A 16,590-nucleotide genomic window follows, 5' to 3' on the forward strand; every position below is an offset into this window, starting at 1 on the left:
AGATGCTACATGATCGTATAGAAAATTCTAAACGAATGCATAGCTAAATCTAAACGATCGTTTAGCTCAAGCTACACGATGCAATCACTGTTTCGTCTTCTCCATCGAAATGAACTACAACCTTTGCGTCTGTTCCCTCACGAACGACTTAAAAAACAAAACGAATACAGACTCGATTGCAAGAATTTATGTCCAAAAACACAGGGCGTCTTTACAAATTAACTTTTGTAATTTTAAACGAAAGCGAAAACAAAGACAACTATCCCGAAATTATTTATCAACAAACCATCCACATATATTTAACGATTAAACGCAATGTAGAAACTTAAGACCCACCAAACTGTAAAAGATTCAATACAACAAATGAAATTTGAAAATAGAATACAACCTAGCTCTGATACCAATTGAAGGAACTCATTTTATAGAGAACCTATACAGAAGCATGTCGTCCAAATCCCATTTCGATTGAAACAAATATTTACAGTAAAACAGACAGATTATGCACTTTAACTAAATTACAATATGCTTTCTAACAATAAACAAGGTCCAAGAGATTATACCTTTGAAGAACTCTTCTTCGCGTTAATCTCTCGAACTGCACGAACACTTTGAACAAGCACGAACTCTCCACGAACAACAGTAAGTCTCGAACCAAAAGAGAGGATACTACCACTTGGTTACCTTGGTATTCTCGGGGTGAGAACCCAGGAGTTGTGGGCTCTGGGTATTTTGATTAGGAGGGAGTTTGAGGTTTGGAAGAGGAAGACGAATTAATGAAGAACGAGCTATCACATAGAGTTTTCTTCAATCGTGTAGAGAAAAGAGTCTATTGCATAGGCTCTCAACCAAATCGTGTAGTCTAGCCTCATATTGTGTAACACTGAATCTGGAAAAAAAAAAATAAAATCATATTTAATTTATCCCAATTTGCCACAAAAAACTGATTAACTTCCTATTAAGGTGGTTAGAAAGAAAAGGGAATTAATTATCAAATAATTAACAATTATAGATAAATATGATAACCAACTTATCATATTATATTTATAACCTATAGCTTTAATATTGCATCATAAACAATATAAACTATAGTTCTTTTTCTCTATTTTATGGCATTTAATATAAATCATATTTATATTAAATTTAATAACTATAAATCTTATTCATAGAAAATATATTTGAATCACATTCAAATATTTGTTCCTCCAATTAAGATATAATGTATCATATACATTATGTCAATTATATCATATATAATTGAATCTATTTAATTATATCATATATAATTAAATTCCCTCCTATTAATTTGAACATATCAAATTAACCTAAAAACTGATTCTCAACTAAATTTTTTTGAGCTACCGAGGAGACCTTATGAACCTTTAGCTTGAAGCTCCAACGGTACATAAATAAATAATTAAACTCTTTAATCACATTATCCACCATTCGTTAACTATCGGGCACTCCACTAAAGACTGACAACTGCACTCTTCTCGCTACAGATTATTTCTGTGTCCATCGAATATAACCAATTAACAATACGATGACCTTTCATAAATTGCTCGTAAGTATAGCTGGGCAAAATTACCATTTTGCCCCCGTAGTTACGTCAACTTCTTAAGTATCACTAATTCCTCTAATGAACAATAGATCATAGTCCCACTATGACTAAACCCCTCTCAGGCCAGGAGAGGGTATGACACCACATTTTTCAAAACTAGGAATCAGCCCTTAAGGGAGAAATTTATCTACTTACCCCTACTTCGGGAAGGAGTGAATTAAATCTTGTGTAGCTGAGTTCCCAGCTCCTAAATCAGAAAAATCCCAAAAATGGTAGGTTTGTTGAGTTGGCAACCCGGTAGAATACCCATACAAATCAAAGGACCACCCTCATAGGCAGAAGTTCACAACTCACTCAGGATTAAGGTCATGTTACCTATGGTCATCCTAGTGAAATGAAAATCTCTATTATGAACGACATTATATAATGAGGCTAAAAATTTTGTGGTCCAATCTGATACAAACTCCTTTATATAGAATATCCCCGCTCGTATAACTAATATATGAATGATCAGATCAAATCATTTGTAGCAATTTACAACATTTGTAACATCTACAAAGCGGCCATACTCGTAGTATCACCAGGATAAGGTACCCAGCTTTATCCATATACTACAGACCATTTAGGTTATCACTTAAACATGATCCATCTGTATGTCTCTACAAACATGTTTAAGTTACAACGATAAACTTGGATGTTAGTTTATTGGTTTGTGGTTAATGCAATTAAAATATCATATATTTTATAGACAAAGTGAATAAAATATCAAATCTTAATAATCACAAAAATGTTTGTTCATACAAGGTTTACAAACTATAGGACCTTACGAGATTTAGGACATCAACCCCAACAGGAATTTCATACCTCCAACCTTTTTTTTTTTTTTTTTTTTTTTTTTGTGCTTTCAATGGCCTTTTTGGACATTTTTTATGGGCTAAAGGTAAATTTTTCTATATTTTTGATTAATTTTAAGTTTTGCATGCTTGCAATATTTTTGTCTCATTTTTCCATAGATGCAAGGAGTCCTAAAATTTATCATATTTTCCAACTATGCCTTGACAATGGTATGATACGAGCTATAAAATCTATCCCTTCATTTTTTATATAGCATATTAAACTTTACGCCAAAATGAGGATAGTTCAAGTAGTATGAACTTTACTATCGACCTCAAGGTCATAAGCTTGAAGTATCTGTTAGATTTAATTTAAATTAGATAATATAATAGTACATTATCTGCTCTTTAATCTTTTATAAGCTTTTCATTTTATTGGATTTATTAAGTAAAAGGTAATTTCTCTAATTAAATACCCTAATGGGAGGTATACGTCTATATAAAGATAAAATCCTATAGATTAGTCATCTCTCTGTATTTCTTTGCATCAAGAAGATCTAATCAAGTTGTAAAGAAAGGCCAAGAGAGAGAAACACAATTTCTTATAAGATCAATATCATACATAGCTCTAGGTATGACACTTTAACAACTCAAGCTATTGTGAAAATTATATTCATGTTATTGTGAAAATCATCTAATTCGAACATCATGAGTTTTATTGATTTATACAATATTAGAGTTTTATTGGATGATCATATGAACGTTCAGACTTACATTCTCCATCCCCACATAGTATAGCTACACACTAAACTTTGTCCCAAATAATAATAATAATAAATAAACCATTAAAATTATGTCAGCCACGCCTTGGGAAAAAAATTACATATATGAAATTACCCCTATAAAGTCTAAATTTAAAAAATAGGAACAATTAAGTAACCATCATTATGACTCCATTAAAAGTCATTTGGAAAATGTACAAAGTAAATTTCAATGAAAATAATTATTATCATTCATAAAATCCCGTGGACTAATTTTTGCCACTTCTTTTACAATTATATTAATACATATTAGTTTGAGTTAGGATAGATAAAATTCAAATAGAAAGAGAATAAATCATCTGTAATGTATATTATGAACATATACAAATAGCCTATATATTTAAGAAGGCCAGAAGTTATATATATATATATTTTTTTTTTAAAAAAAAAAAGGCTAAGAAGTTTGCATGAGATTTTTTTTTTTTGAAAAAAAAATTGAATCAAGTAAAAATAATTATTGTCTTTTTTAAAATTTATACCAAGTCAAAGGAGATAAATTGATTTTTCCCTAAAAAAAAGTAATGGTGGGAAGTTAAATAAACCACATTAAAAAGTTTTGTTAGAAAACTTTTCTCTCAATCTCTCTCCAAACAGAAATTAATTTGCAAATCCATCAAGATATATTTATTTATTATTCAATTATTTTATAGACTCAAGATAATTCTTAAATGCTCAATCAACTTTAACTCAGATCGTATAGATTGAATTGTGTTTGAAAACATGAAAACAATATAAGTTGGACTTGTTCACTAGTCCATTTAAAATAACCTAACGCAAATTTATTATATACAATTTTCTATACATGTACTTATGTTAATTTTGTCATATTTTTTTTTTAATTATTTGTTATCAAGCAACTCTTAAAACCAATTTTTTAACACTTCAAACAAGAAAAAAAAGTGATAATATAAATTTAAATTAAGTTGTTGATATTGATTAATATCCAAAAATAATTAAATAAAATTTTTACAAATATTAAAATTTTACTTTATTAAAGAGACATTTTCCCATATAGAAAAAATATCAAACTATTTATAAAAATAGCAAAAGAAAAATATTGATAGACTTCTATCCTGTTTATCATTAATAGATATTCTACTATTAGTGATAGACTTCGAACACTGATAGACTTTTATCGGCTTCTATAAAAGAATATTAAATTTTTGTTATTTTGTGTAAATAATTTTCTTTATTTTTTTATTTTTGAAAATTTTTCTTTTTTAAAAACAAAAATGTAAATAAATTATCAAAATAGGCTTATAAAGGTTGTTTTAATTGAAGAAACTTACAATGGTCTAGAAAAATGTTTAAATCCAACCCTCCTACGAGTATTCGAAAGTAGTTTGAAAGTACATTAATATATAAAATTTCCATTTATGAGGGTGAATCAACATAAAAAAAAAAAGTAACAAAAAATTCTTAATGGGGTTATAATATAAATAAGAAATATTTTAACCCGGGTAAAAAAGTTTATTTTTATAAATTAAATATTTGTGTTTTTAAAAAGAACATTTTATAATCTTTTTAAAAATATCTAATGATCTTTCAACATCTTGGACCTCCATCCCAGAGTTATTATTGGGTAGTCGTGAGAAATTAAATTATAAAGTAAGGTTTAGTTTCGTAATCCTTTTATTTTTTGTTTTTTTTTTAAATTGAATCTATAAACATTATTTCTATCTTCAAATCTATGATTTATTTTTAAAAAATCAAATCAAATTTTGAGGGTTAATATATTTTTAAAATTTGGCTAAATATTCAATATTAGAGTTAAAAATGCAAATCAGGATAAAATATTGGACGAAATAGATCTAATTTTAAAAAACAAAAATAATAAAAAAAAAAAAACAAATCGAAGCTTAAAAGCGTCCGGCTTAAAAAACCAGTCCAATGGAATGAAAAATGATTAAAGTAAATGAAACTAGAGAGTTGAGAGTGAACGAAGTTTCATCAATGGAAACAAACGAAAATCCACGAAGAAAGAGCGCAGTCGGAGAAAAAGAAGAATTAAATCACCAAAAATTCTCATAACCAACAGATTAATTATTTGAATTCCCTCTTTGAATCACACAACAAATTTCCATCAGAATCATAATCAATTTTACCAGAAAATTCCAACGGACGACATCGTTCACCTCTAATAATCGTTTTCCTCCAAACCTCTTCTTCATCTTCTTCTTCATCGTCACCACTCAAATTACAACTACCTCTTCTTTCTTCTTCGTCTTCTTCATCGGCCGCCTCCACTTTTCTCCACGAAATCATCTTCGCCATTGAAATCGCTCTAGAACTGATGTTACTGTTCATCTTCGACACGAAATTCCTCCGCTGCTGCGACTTGTTCGATTTTCTGGAAGAAGTGCAGAGGAAAACCACGAGAGCGAAGATCGAGAGGACTGCGATTGAAGAGATGAGAAATGAGAAATTTGTTGAGGAAAATGGAAGAAGATGATGATGATGATGATGAGAAGGATTTGAAATGCTTGGGAACAGTCTGGCCATGGCGGACGGAGGAGGAAGAGGGGAACAAATGGTTGGTTTGTGGGAAGCAAATTGGGAGCTGTTCTGTTGTAGAGGTTTTTATGCTCCACTCAATTTATCCCCGCGATTCGGTCACTCCATAAGTCCGTAAATAAAAAGATATTTTTACCTCACCTTAAATTTCCTTTTTATCTCTACACTTTTACCCTTTTTCACCTTTGATCCTTTTCTTTCGAAAAATTATTTCAAATGACGAAAGTGTTTAAAATATTTATAAATAAAATAAAATTTAAGAATCTATCAATGATAGATATTGATAGACACCGATAAAAGTTTATTAGTGTTTATCAGTATCTATCGTTGATAGATTTTGAAATTTTGCTATATTTATAAATATTTTGGTTCATTCTGCTATATTTGAAAACAACTTTTTTTTCTTTCTCTTGGTTAATATTACATTTAGGCCATGCTTATAGAAGTAATAAACCAATGATAATTTGAAAAAGTAGGTTCCATTTGATTATGTTTGGTATTGTTTATTTATGTTTCGTACCCATATTGACATCTATGGCCGACTTTCAAATCTGTAATAAAAAAAGAACATAAATTGATGGATAAACGAAGGGTGTTCAATCTAATTGCATTTGAAAATTACATCGATAATGTTACTATTACAGTTACAGTTACTATTATTGTTACTGCTATAACATGGAAATTATGAATTTGTCATATTTACTATCACCATTACCGTTTGACTTTAAATGATAATAGTAATAATAAATGTGACAGATTCATAATTCTAAGTAAACGTGATTAAAATCAATCCAATTAAGTTTGTAATTATGGTATATTACAATTGATGTACCAATAAAATCTCATTACGATTACATTGATTATTATTAGGATCGGTAGATGTGGCCTTATTTTATTTTTAACAACCTAACCTAACAATGTAGTCTTAAATGTTATAGGATTTTCAACCACACATATACATTAATTAGATAGGAAAATATAATAATATGTGGAATCCAAAATAAGACAAGCTTATGGGTTGAAATTAAAATGGTATAAACTTCACAATTTTATGGAATGAAATGAGATTTAAACTTATGATTGTTTTTAAACTTTAAAAATTATTAAGTTATTGAAGATTCAACTTTCAAGTTGTGACTAATATGACTAGAGAAAATTCAAAATTTTATAAAATAAATCCATCTATTAAGTGTAATTCTAAAATTTGTCTAATAAAAATTTAATGATTAATTTTAAGAATTAAATTTGTAATTTAACCTAAATTTATTATCATGGTGGTTTTTGGTTATTACTCTTTTTATTTTCGACCTTTTACAATATTTGAGATGAGCTTTGACCAGATATAAAAAACTACTGTTTGTTTTATGGATGTTTGGGTCCTGTTTGATAATTATTTGTTTCTTAAAAAAAAAAAAAACTTGTCTTCTCACAATTTCTTTATCTTATCTTTACTAAGTACACATTTGAATTGTTAACCAAATTTTAAAATAAAACAAAACAACCAAAACAAGTTTTTAAAACTTACTATTTTTCGAATTTGGGATTAAAGTTTAAAAACATTCCTAAAAGGCAGGCAATAAAATAAAAAAAAATCGATAGTGAAACTAGTGAATATAAGTTGAATGTTCATAAACCAAAAACTAAAATTAACGTTCTCTTTGTTAACCATTTGATTTTTTGGTTTGTGAAAATTATTGTTTTTTTCTTACAAATTCTTTTTCATCTAACCATACACTTGAATTCTTTAGTCAAATTGCAAAAGCAAAAACAAATTTTTATAAGAGCAGTTTTCAAGTATAGCAAAACGAGTCAACTTATTTACAAATATAGTAAAATATCACTATCAATCAGTGATAAACATTGATAAACGAGATCTATCAGTGTCTATCATTGATAGATAGTGATAGATGATAATAATCTATTGCTATCTAAGTGACATTTTGCTATATTAAAAATACATCGAGCAGTTTTGTCATTTGAAACAATTACCTTATCTATAAACTACTTTTTGTAGTTTTCAAAACTTGATTTGGTTTTTGAAAACATGAAGTAAGATTAAAAAAAATACACAAAAATTACTAGGTAGTAGATAACAAAAAAAAAAAAAACAAATGATTATCAAACGAGACTCTGGGTGTTAAAGCTAGGTATTTATAATCAAAGACACAAATGCAGAGATTTCGATTCATTCATGTACCTTTCATGAACTCGGATGTTATAGTAACGATTCAGTCTTTGAATTTCAATTTATTATAATTTAGTCTCTATTTTTTTAATTTTATAATATTTTAATCCCTTAACTTTAGTATATGACCATCTAACGCCTAATATATAAAAAAATTCACAAAATTAGTTTTCAATAAAAGATAAATCAAAATTTAAAGCCTCAAAGTTGCCCTCGAAAGTTATACAACAGTTCATAAATATTCACTCTCCCAATTTTATATTTCCTGGGGATGCAAATTTTGGGTTAAGTGAATATTTGGAGTTTTCTAACATATTTTTAATTATTTAAAATTAATTTAATATTTAATTTTACACATTTAAGTACAATTTTTATATCGTCAAAATTAGGTTTGAGTTATTAAAATAATATTTTTAAAAATTAGAGAAATGTTTTTAACTCTTTTAGAACTACTCCCAAACATATCTTAAATTTGACCATGGTTTTTTAATAAAAATATCATAATATTATATAATTAATATTATTGACTAGATATAATCCTAATACGTAAATATTTTTTTTTCAAAATTTAAGTTAAATTTTAATGGCTATATTAGTTGCTCTATATTAATGTAAATTAACCATCTACAAAGGTGTATTATATATTTATCAAAAGATGACAAATAATATTATTTTTCACTGAAAAAACGATAAGATGGTGGTGGTTGCCATTATTATTATTATTATAATTATTATATTAAAGTGATTCAGGTCAATTATGTATACTATGTTATTTTTATTTTTATTTGCACGAGAAATTAATTTTCTAAGGTTTCATAATGTGAATTGGTTGCTTACTGTTCTGAAGTCAATCAGCATTATTAACCATTGACCGATCAAGTAGAATATCCTTGTGGTTTTTAACTTTTAAGATAATTAAAAAAAAGATGAATAAAAGACAATTTTTTTTTTTTAATTTTAATTGTTTGTTGATTTTTCAATTAAAATAAAAATTTAAAAGTTATTACAAGCTAGTGATTTATTAAAATAAAAACCAATTTGAAGTTCTGAACATTCAATTTTAGTAAAATTGAATAAAAGTTTTGATTCTGAGATATTTACCTTAAATTTAAATACATATTGCAATTGTAATATTCTTTAGATTTTTTAAACATATTCCCATGTGTTTTTTTATTAACATAAAATTAATACAATTTACCAAGCCTTTGTTTTGATAACTTTTTTTATTTTATTTTTAGCTTTATATAGAAACTTATGAGTAGAAATAGTATTTATAATTTTAATTTACAAAATTAAGAATCTAGAATCAAATGCTTATCAAAGAGTCTTAAAGTTTCCGTGATTTTTGAGAAATTGATTGTTTTCTTACAATTTCTTTACAATAACTTACATTTTTCTTTATGAAAAAAATGTGAATTCTTAGTGAAATTCCATAATTAAAAACGAGTATTTTAAAGTCCCATTCGATAATTAATCACTTAATTTTTTATTTTTAAAAATTAAACTTATAAACATTATTTCTATTTATTGATTTTTTTTTTGTTTTATATGTTTTAGGAATGTTTTTAAAACTATGGTAATATTTGGAAACTAAAAGTTGGTTTAAAAAAATTTGTTATTGATTTTAAAAAATTGGTTAAGAATTTAGAATTTAATTAGGAAGATGTAACTATGGTAAAGAAGTAAGAAAACAAATTTAAAAAAAAAAAACCCAAATAACTAAGGGGTCTATTATTTTATATATTTTTTAAAACTTCACTTAAATTTTGAAAACGTTCCTAAAAAATTAATTTAAAAAAAATAAAGAAGTTTATAGGCAATAATAGTATTTAAAATCTTAATTTGAAAAATTTTCAAATGGAAAAATTAAATAGTAACGAATTGAGGCTGATTTTTCTTTTTTTTTTTTTTCATTGAATAGGATGATGAATGATGATCGATAATAGAGCTGGTTAAATCGAAAATAATTGTGTGCAAGAAAAATCCCAGTTCAGATCTTGGATAGGAAAGAACAAGGGTGGAAAAACAAGGCTATTCCTCTAATAGAAATCTCGTAGAAGAATAATGGAGTGGTTATTTTCAAGTTTTCCATTATAAACCTATTTGTAGTATTATGATTTATAATCAAGCTTGGCATTATCTGATTTATATATGGTTATAGTATTATGATTTATAAACAATTAGGGTACATTGTAGATTGTAATTGGAGGTGATGTCAAGTAGGATTTGACCGTAGTTTACCCGCTGGAGAGTTGACTTTGACTAGTTGACTTGAGTCAGTCAATTTGGTTGCAATTATGGATCAGATGTTGAGCTTGTTGAATTCCATTCTAATCTCATCTTATACTTTCAATTTGGAAAATTAATATTAAAATATATTTCTATCCAACAATTAGGATCGTTATAATATTTTTTCAAACTTGTATTTTTTTTTACCAATTTAATTTATGTATTTTTAAAAAAAGATTATTACGATTTAAACAAGAAAATTATAGGATTTAAATATATAATTTATGGAAGATCGATTACCAACATAATATTAAATTTTTATCGAGATGTCGATATTTTCATCGATTTTGACTTGTTTCCATGAACTCAAATCATCATGAGGAATGAATCAATATTCCTATTATATCGTGAAAATCTCACATAACTTAAAAAATAAGTAACAAAATGTCACCAATATAAATATAAGGTGAATAATAACCATGTTAACTTATTTAAAAATCATGAAAGATTTATGAATTTTATTTTTTTAGCTTTTTTATTTTCATTTTTTTTTCTAAAAATATCTATCACATCAAAATTTTATTGATATTTCTATTAACATTTCAATAAAATAACACCTCGATATTTTCATCGATATCATTTTACTATATATATTTTTAGAAAATACATTTTTCTATATAGTTATGTCATGAAAAATGAGTAAATAATTTAATTTTAACCGTATTTAAATTTGAAGGGTTAAATTTTAAAAAATAAAATAAAATGTACTCCAAAATTAGTTGTTACATCTACACTTTGATATAGTAAATTTTAAAAATTATTGATATATATGTTTCTTTGCAAGCATGGTGAGGATAACTTGAGAGGTTAAAAACATTATATTATTGGTCTAAAAGTAAATGTCCAACAACTATATTTTTGTTGTAAAATTGGAGAGCACAACAAGAACACGAATACCAATAAAATATAATATTAAAATAAATACAATATAAAATAATAATAAAATAAATTAAACATAATATAAATAAAAAAAAATAAAATAATTTAACCAAACATAAAGTTCTCTCTAAATTTTCCAATTGACCCACCAAATGACACTATAAGCAATTTGACAAGTAGGAGGTAGATTATATGAACATTAATAATGTGTAATGTTCAGACACATGGACAACACTTTGAAAAATGGGGGCATGACACATGGTCAAAAAATCTGAAGTTTGAAATTACACCCACCACCAGAGGATAAGTCTCTTCATAATTAATACAAGTTTTTGTGAAAAACCTTATGCAACTAGTCTTGCTTATATTTTGTGACCTCATTATTTTCTTCTTTTCTTCACAAATACCCATTTGTATCCCACATGTTGGACACCTTCTTGTGTTCAGACTACTAGTCCAAATACCTGAAGTTTTGAAAGTGAGTTTAATTTTGCCTCGATTGTTTCTTTATGTTGCAACCAATCTTTTCTATATCAATATTCTTCAATAGATTTTGGTTCAGAATCCTCACTTTCATATATAATATCAAGAGCAATATTATATGCAAAATATTATCAATAACTACATGAGTTTGGTTCATCTTTTTCTTATCATGACATAGTTTATTGAAATCCCATTATTATCTTTAGGTATTTCACCTTTCTCACTAGTCATGTTAATGATTTCTTCATAGGTATTTACATCATCAACCAAATCTTTTTTATTATTAATTATTTTTCTTTTTTGAGGATTTTTATCTTTGGAACCCATTGGTCTATCACGCTTCTGAGTGTTCCAGATTCATTATTGACAACTTATTGTATTGAGATATCAATTTTCGATGAACATTTGCAGCTAGTATATGTGATTTACTTGCTTTCTTTGCATCTATAAATGCATATGGTAACTGGTTTGCTATATTTTGTCAATGAATTATCTTCTGAACTTCAAGTTCACATTGATCAATACGGGGATCTAAATGAGATAATAACAATACATTACGTGTAACTTATTTTTCCAACTTCTTAATTCCTCCTAATGTTGGAAATTTTGTTTCATAAAATGACAATCAGCAAATCGTGCAGTAAATACATCACCCGTAAGGGGTTCAAGATATTTGATAATTGATGGGGAATCCTATCCAATATATATTCCTAACCTCTTTTGAGGACCCATTTTAGTACGTTGTGGTGGAGCAATTGGAACATATACTGCACATCCAAAAATTCTGAGATGGAAAATATTTGGCTCATAATCATAAGCTAATTGTAATAGTGAGTACTTGTGATAAAATATTGGCCTAATGCATACAAGTGATGCTGCATGCAAAATAGCATGTCCCCTTACAGATGTAGGAAGCTTAGCTCTCATAAGCAATAGTCTAGCAATTAACTGCAAATATTTTATGAATGATTATGCTAAATCATTTTGTGTATGAACATGAGCTACAAGATGTTCAACACTTATCCCAATTGACATATAGTGATTATCAAAATCTTAGGATGTAAATACACCAGTATTATCAAGATGAATGGTCTTAATTGTATAGTCAGAAAATTATGCTCTTAACTTAGTTATGAAGCAAGTAATCTTGAAAATGCAAGATTTCGACTTGATAATAAGCACACATGTGACCATCTACTGGATGCGTCTATTAATATCATAAAATATCTAAATGGTCCACATGGTAGGTTAATAGATCCACATATATCACCATCAATTCGTTCAAAAAATGTAGGTGATTCAGTCATAACTTTGACTGATGATAGTCTAATGATTAATTTGCCTTGAGAGCAGGCATCACATGATAATTCATTAGATTGAAGAATCTGTTGGCTCTTCAATGGACGCCCATTTGAATTCTCAATAATTCTTCTCATCATTATAGACCATAAATGATCTAATCTATCATACCAAATTGTAAATATGTCTGGATTCATGAATATTAGGTTCATTTTTGCATCTGTTTCAATTACTCGTATATGAGTATAATATAATCCAAAAGTAAAGCAAGCAACTCTTCTAGTATACATTTTTTTATATGAGATAGTAGATATGATATAAAAATACTCCATGTTATTCTTTCTATCAGTCTCAATATGATAACCATTGAAATGTATATCTTTAAAACTAAGTAGATTTCTCTTGGATTGACTAGAGAACATTGCATTGTCAATTGTAAATTTTGTTCCTCTAAGCAAAATAATATTTGCTTTTCCAAACCATTCAATTAGTTTTGTAGAACCTGATATTGTATTGACTTTTGTTGATTGTCAGTTTGGAAAATATTTGCTAATTGTGTAAGTATTGTATGTGTAATTGCACTACTGTTTACCAAAAATAGATCTTCTTTACTCATTTTTTTGTCACCTAACATATGAAATGATTCAGGTTTCTTCATTAAAAGAAAATAATTACAATAAGAAAAATAACATTTGGAATAGACAACGGTTAACATCTGCTAAGAAGGAAAAAAAATAGAGATGAAACAACAACGTTAAATCAAAATATTTTCAAAGTCAAATGAAACACTTGATGTCCCATCAAGTATGACGATTTTCTCTTCAGGAGATTCAAAGTAGTCTGTCACATCCAAATTTTCCATATGGATGATGCATCAAATATGTCATTATCCTGGTATGCAAAATTTGCTTCAACATTTTTTTCTTTTTCTTTCAGGGATGCTTGATAGAGATCAATTAAGTGTTTTAACATACGACAGGTACGTGACCAATGCTCAGTCATTCCACATTGGAAGCATTTATTTTCAACACTTTTTGAATTCTTATCTTGTGGAGCTTTTCTTTTGTGATCATCATTTTGTGTGGTCGTTTTGAAATTTGAATGATTAGAACGACCACCATAAAAATAATAATTATTTCTTCCTCTGCCACGGTCACGACCTCAACCATGACTAAGATCTCGACCAGGATTATTAAAATTCACAATATTCACTTCAGGGAATGTTATTGTTCTAGTTGGTTGAAATTCATGATTTTTCATCTACGGTTAGACATTAGATGAGTGCATAATACTTTTAAAATATTTTTCTCAATATAGCTATTGTAGAAGCATATCCGAAATGTAGAAAAATGGTTTCTCTAACATATTGATTTAAAATTTTGGAGACTCGACTGCATCCATTACGACGAGCTTTAGGAAGAACAATTGTTTTCTGATAATCACATTTTTATGGTATCCAGGTGTAGCTTGGCATCAAGCACTAATGACAAATAATTATTACCATTAATATCAAATGCTACAAATTCTAATTTTATAATAATTTTCATAGTAACACTATTACAAAATATTATATTCATATTAGAAATTTAGTATATATCAAATATGTTAAACAAACTTTAATTTATTAATTATAACGAAGAGAGAAAAATCAACATACCTTTAGGACCTACCTTCAGCAGGGGACATGAAAGAAGCCCATGCTGATAACGTATAATAAAATTGGAGTGATAACGTATTATAAAATTGGAGAGTACAACGGGAACACGAATACCGATAAAATATAATATTAAGATAAATATAATATAATAATAAAATAAATTAAACATATTATATAAAATAATAAATTTCTCTAAATTCTCCACTTTCTCTAATTTTATGGACTTTACCCAATTGTCTTTCAAAACCCACCAAATGCCACTATTTATAGGCAATTTGGTAAGTAGAAGGCAGGTTATATGGACACTAATAATGTATAATGTTGAGACATATGAACAACATTTTGGGGGCATGACACATGGTCAATGGACATTAAGCATGGACATGTAATAGACATCAATTATCGTAATATTAATAATAATGTGATCATTTTGAGTGAATGATAGTGGCATCAGTTTTTTTATTTTATATCCATGAGTGTCCCAGAAGAACAACTTATGCATAAATTAATCTCACGAACAATCAGTCTGACTGTATAGCTTTTAAGTACTAAGAAAACTCATAAATTATTAAATCTTAGGTACGTGACAATTATAAATTGAACTCATTCCCTCTAAGTTATTTATTAAATCAATGACATTTTTTTTTTATTTTTACCATGGTTAATACTAGTTATAAAAACAACCTAAATTTGCAATTTAATGTTAGACTTGAAAGTATCTAAAATTTAGAAATTAAAATACATATAAGGATAAAAATCGAAAGCCTAAATTTATGGTATATAATTTATTTCTTTTTCAGAACAATTATAAACCCACTCTTACACGCTAAAGTCAATTATTTAAGAAAGATATTAAAACCCCATAATGTCTAAATTCACCAGCCCTATTTTCTCATCTGCAGCTGTTCACAAAGTTAAATACCTATAACAAGAGGTGGGCCCAAATGAGTTGATCAATAGGACCATTCGAGTTTCTTTTCTTTTGTCTTACTCTTTTTGTAATCATTTAAAATTTATGGTGATTGAATAAAACATTTCATTTGAATAATGCAAGGCTTAAGATTTTGATGTTGATGCAAACATTGTAATCTCAATTTTATGTTGATGCAAACATTGTAATCTCAATTTTACTGAAATATCAATGAAAATATCGATAAAGTGTTCATGTTGCCGAAGGTCCACTATAAAAATTTCGACTTTTATCAACGATGGAAATTGTCAGAAAAAGTCAGAAAATCGTTGGGACAATCTATCCGAATGAAATTTCAACCGTCGGTTGTATCTTCGGGAAAGCCTCGTAGGAAAACCTTCCGACCTAAAAAAGCCCCGTTAGAAAAAAAATATATCTCGACGAAACAAGGATAGAAGCTTTTTCTGACCCTAAATGATACCGTTGGCAAAAGGTATTTCTCTTGACGGTAAAAATAATTTTTCACAGTTGGGAGAAGTAAACTTCTGTTTTAGTGGTTTCTTTTAGCATCGGGAGATGGTTACTTATCCCGATGCTCAATCTATGATTCAACCATCAACAAAAATTATCTTGAACTATTTTTAAAGTTACCTTTGCCGCGATGGTGACCTATTTTAGTGCCGGAAAAAAGGTAAAAAAAAAAAAAAAAGCATGAAATTACACTTTTTCTTGACCTCTATACCGTCGAGATTACATATTTAGGTGTCAAAATTTTCTTTTTTCTTTATTTATTAAATTATACATATACATAAATATACTATATATATATATATAATATATATAATATATATATATATAATATTTACAAATGTCATACCTATCTTAAAAATATCAAATAAACTAAAAAAAAATTGATAAAATTAATTAGATGTATAAAACATTAAATAAGATCCACAAAACATGTTTGAATCTTACAAATTTGTCAAATAAACAACTACTAATAAGATTCGTCTTAAACATAACATAACATTATCCACAAATTCTTAACTCCGAAATAATATTACATAATATCCACAAAGTATCTATAAAACTCAAACCAACCTATATTTACACATTTTAAACTCAAACTTGATATACCATATAACAATCTCAACATCAGTAT

The 16,590-nt window shown here is 27.3% G+C and overlaps 1 protein-coding gene across 1 annotated transcript; it reads right to left on the bottom strand.

Annotated features, from left to right (window-relative positions):
- Positions 1–306: 306 nt before the first annotated feature.
- LOC120092546 (uncharacterized) lies at positions 307–5,810 on the bottom strand. The gene is made up of 2 exons (XM_039050667.2): positions 5,318–5,810; positions 307–886 (listed from the first exon to the last, which is right to left on the bottom strand). The coding sequence occupies exons 1-2, from the start codon at positions 5,712–5,714 to the stop codon at positions 789–791; spliced, it is 495 nt and encodes a 164-aa protein (XP_038906595.1). The 5' UTR covers positions 5,715–5,810; the 3' UTR covers positions 307–788.
- Positions 5,811–16,590: the final 10,780 nt, after the last annotated feature.

The sequence above is a fragment of the Benincasa hispida genome, chromosome 1, assembly GCF_027475165.1.
Source record: "Benincasa hispida cultivar pf3 chromosome 1, pf3_genome.v1.1, whole genome shotgun sequence".
In the NCBI taxonomy this organism is placed as follows: domain Eukaryota; kingdom Viridiplantae; phylum Streptophyta; class Magnoliopsida; order Cucurbitales; family Cucurbitaceae; genus Benincasa; species Benincasa hispida.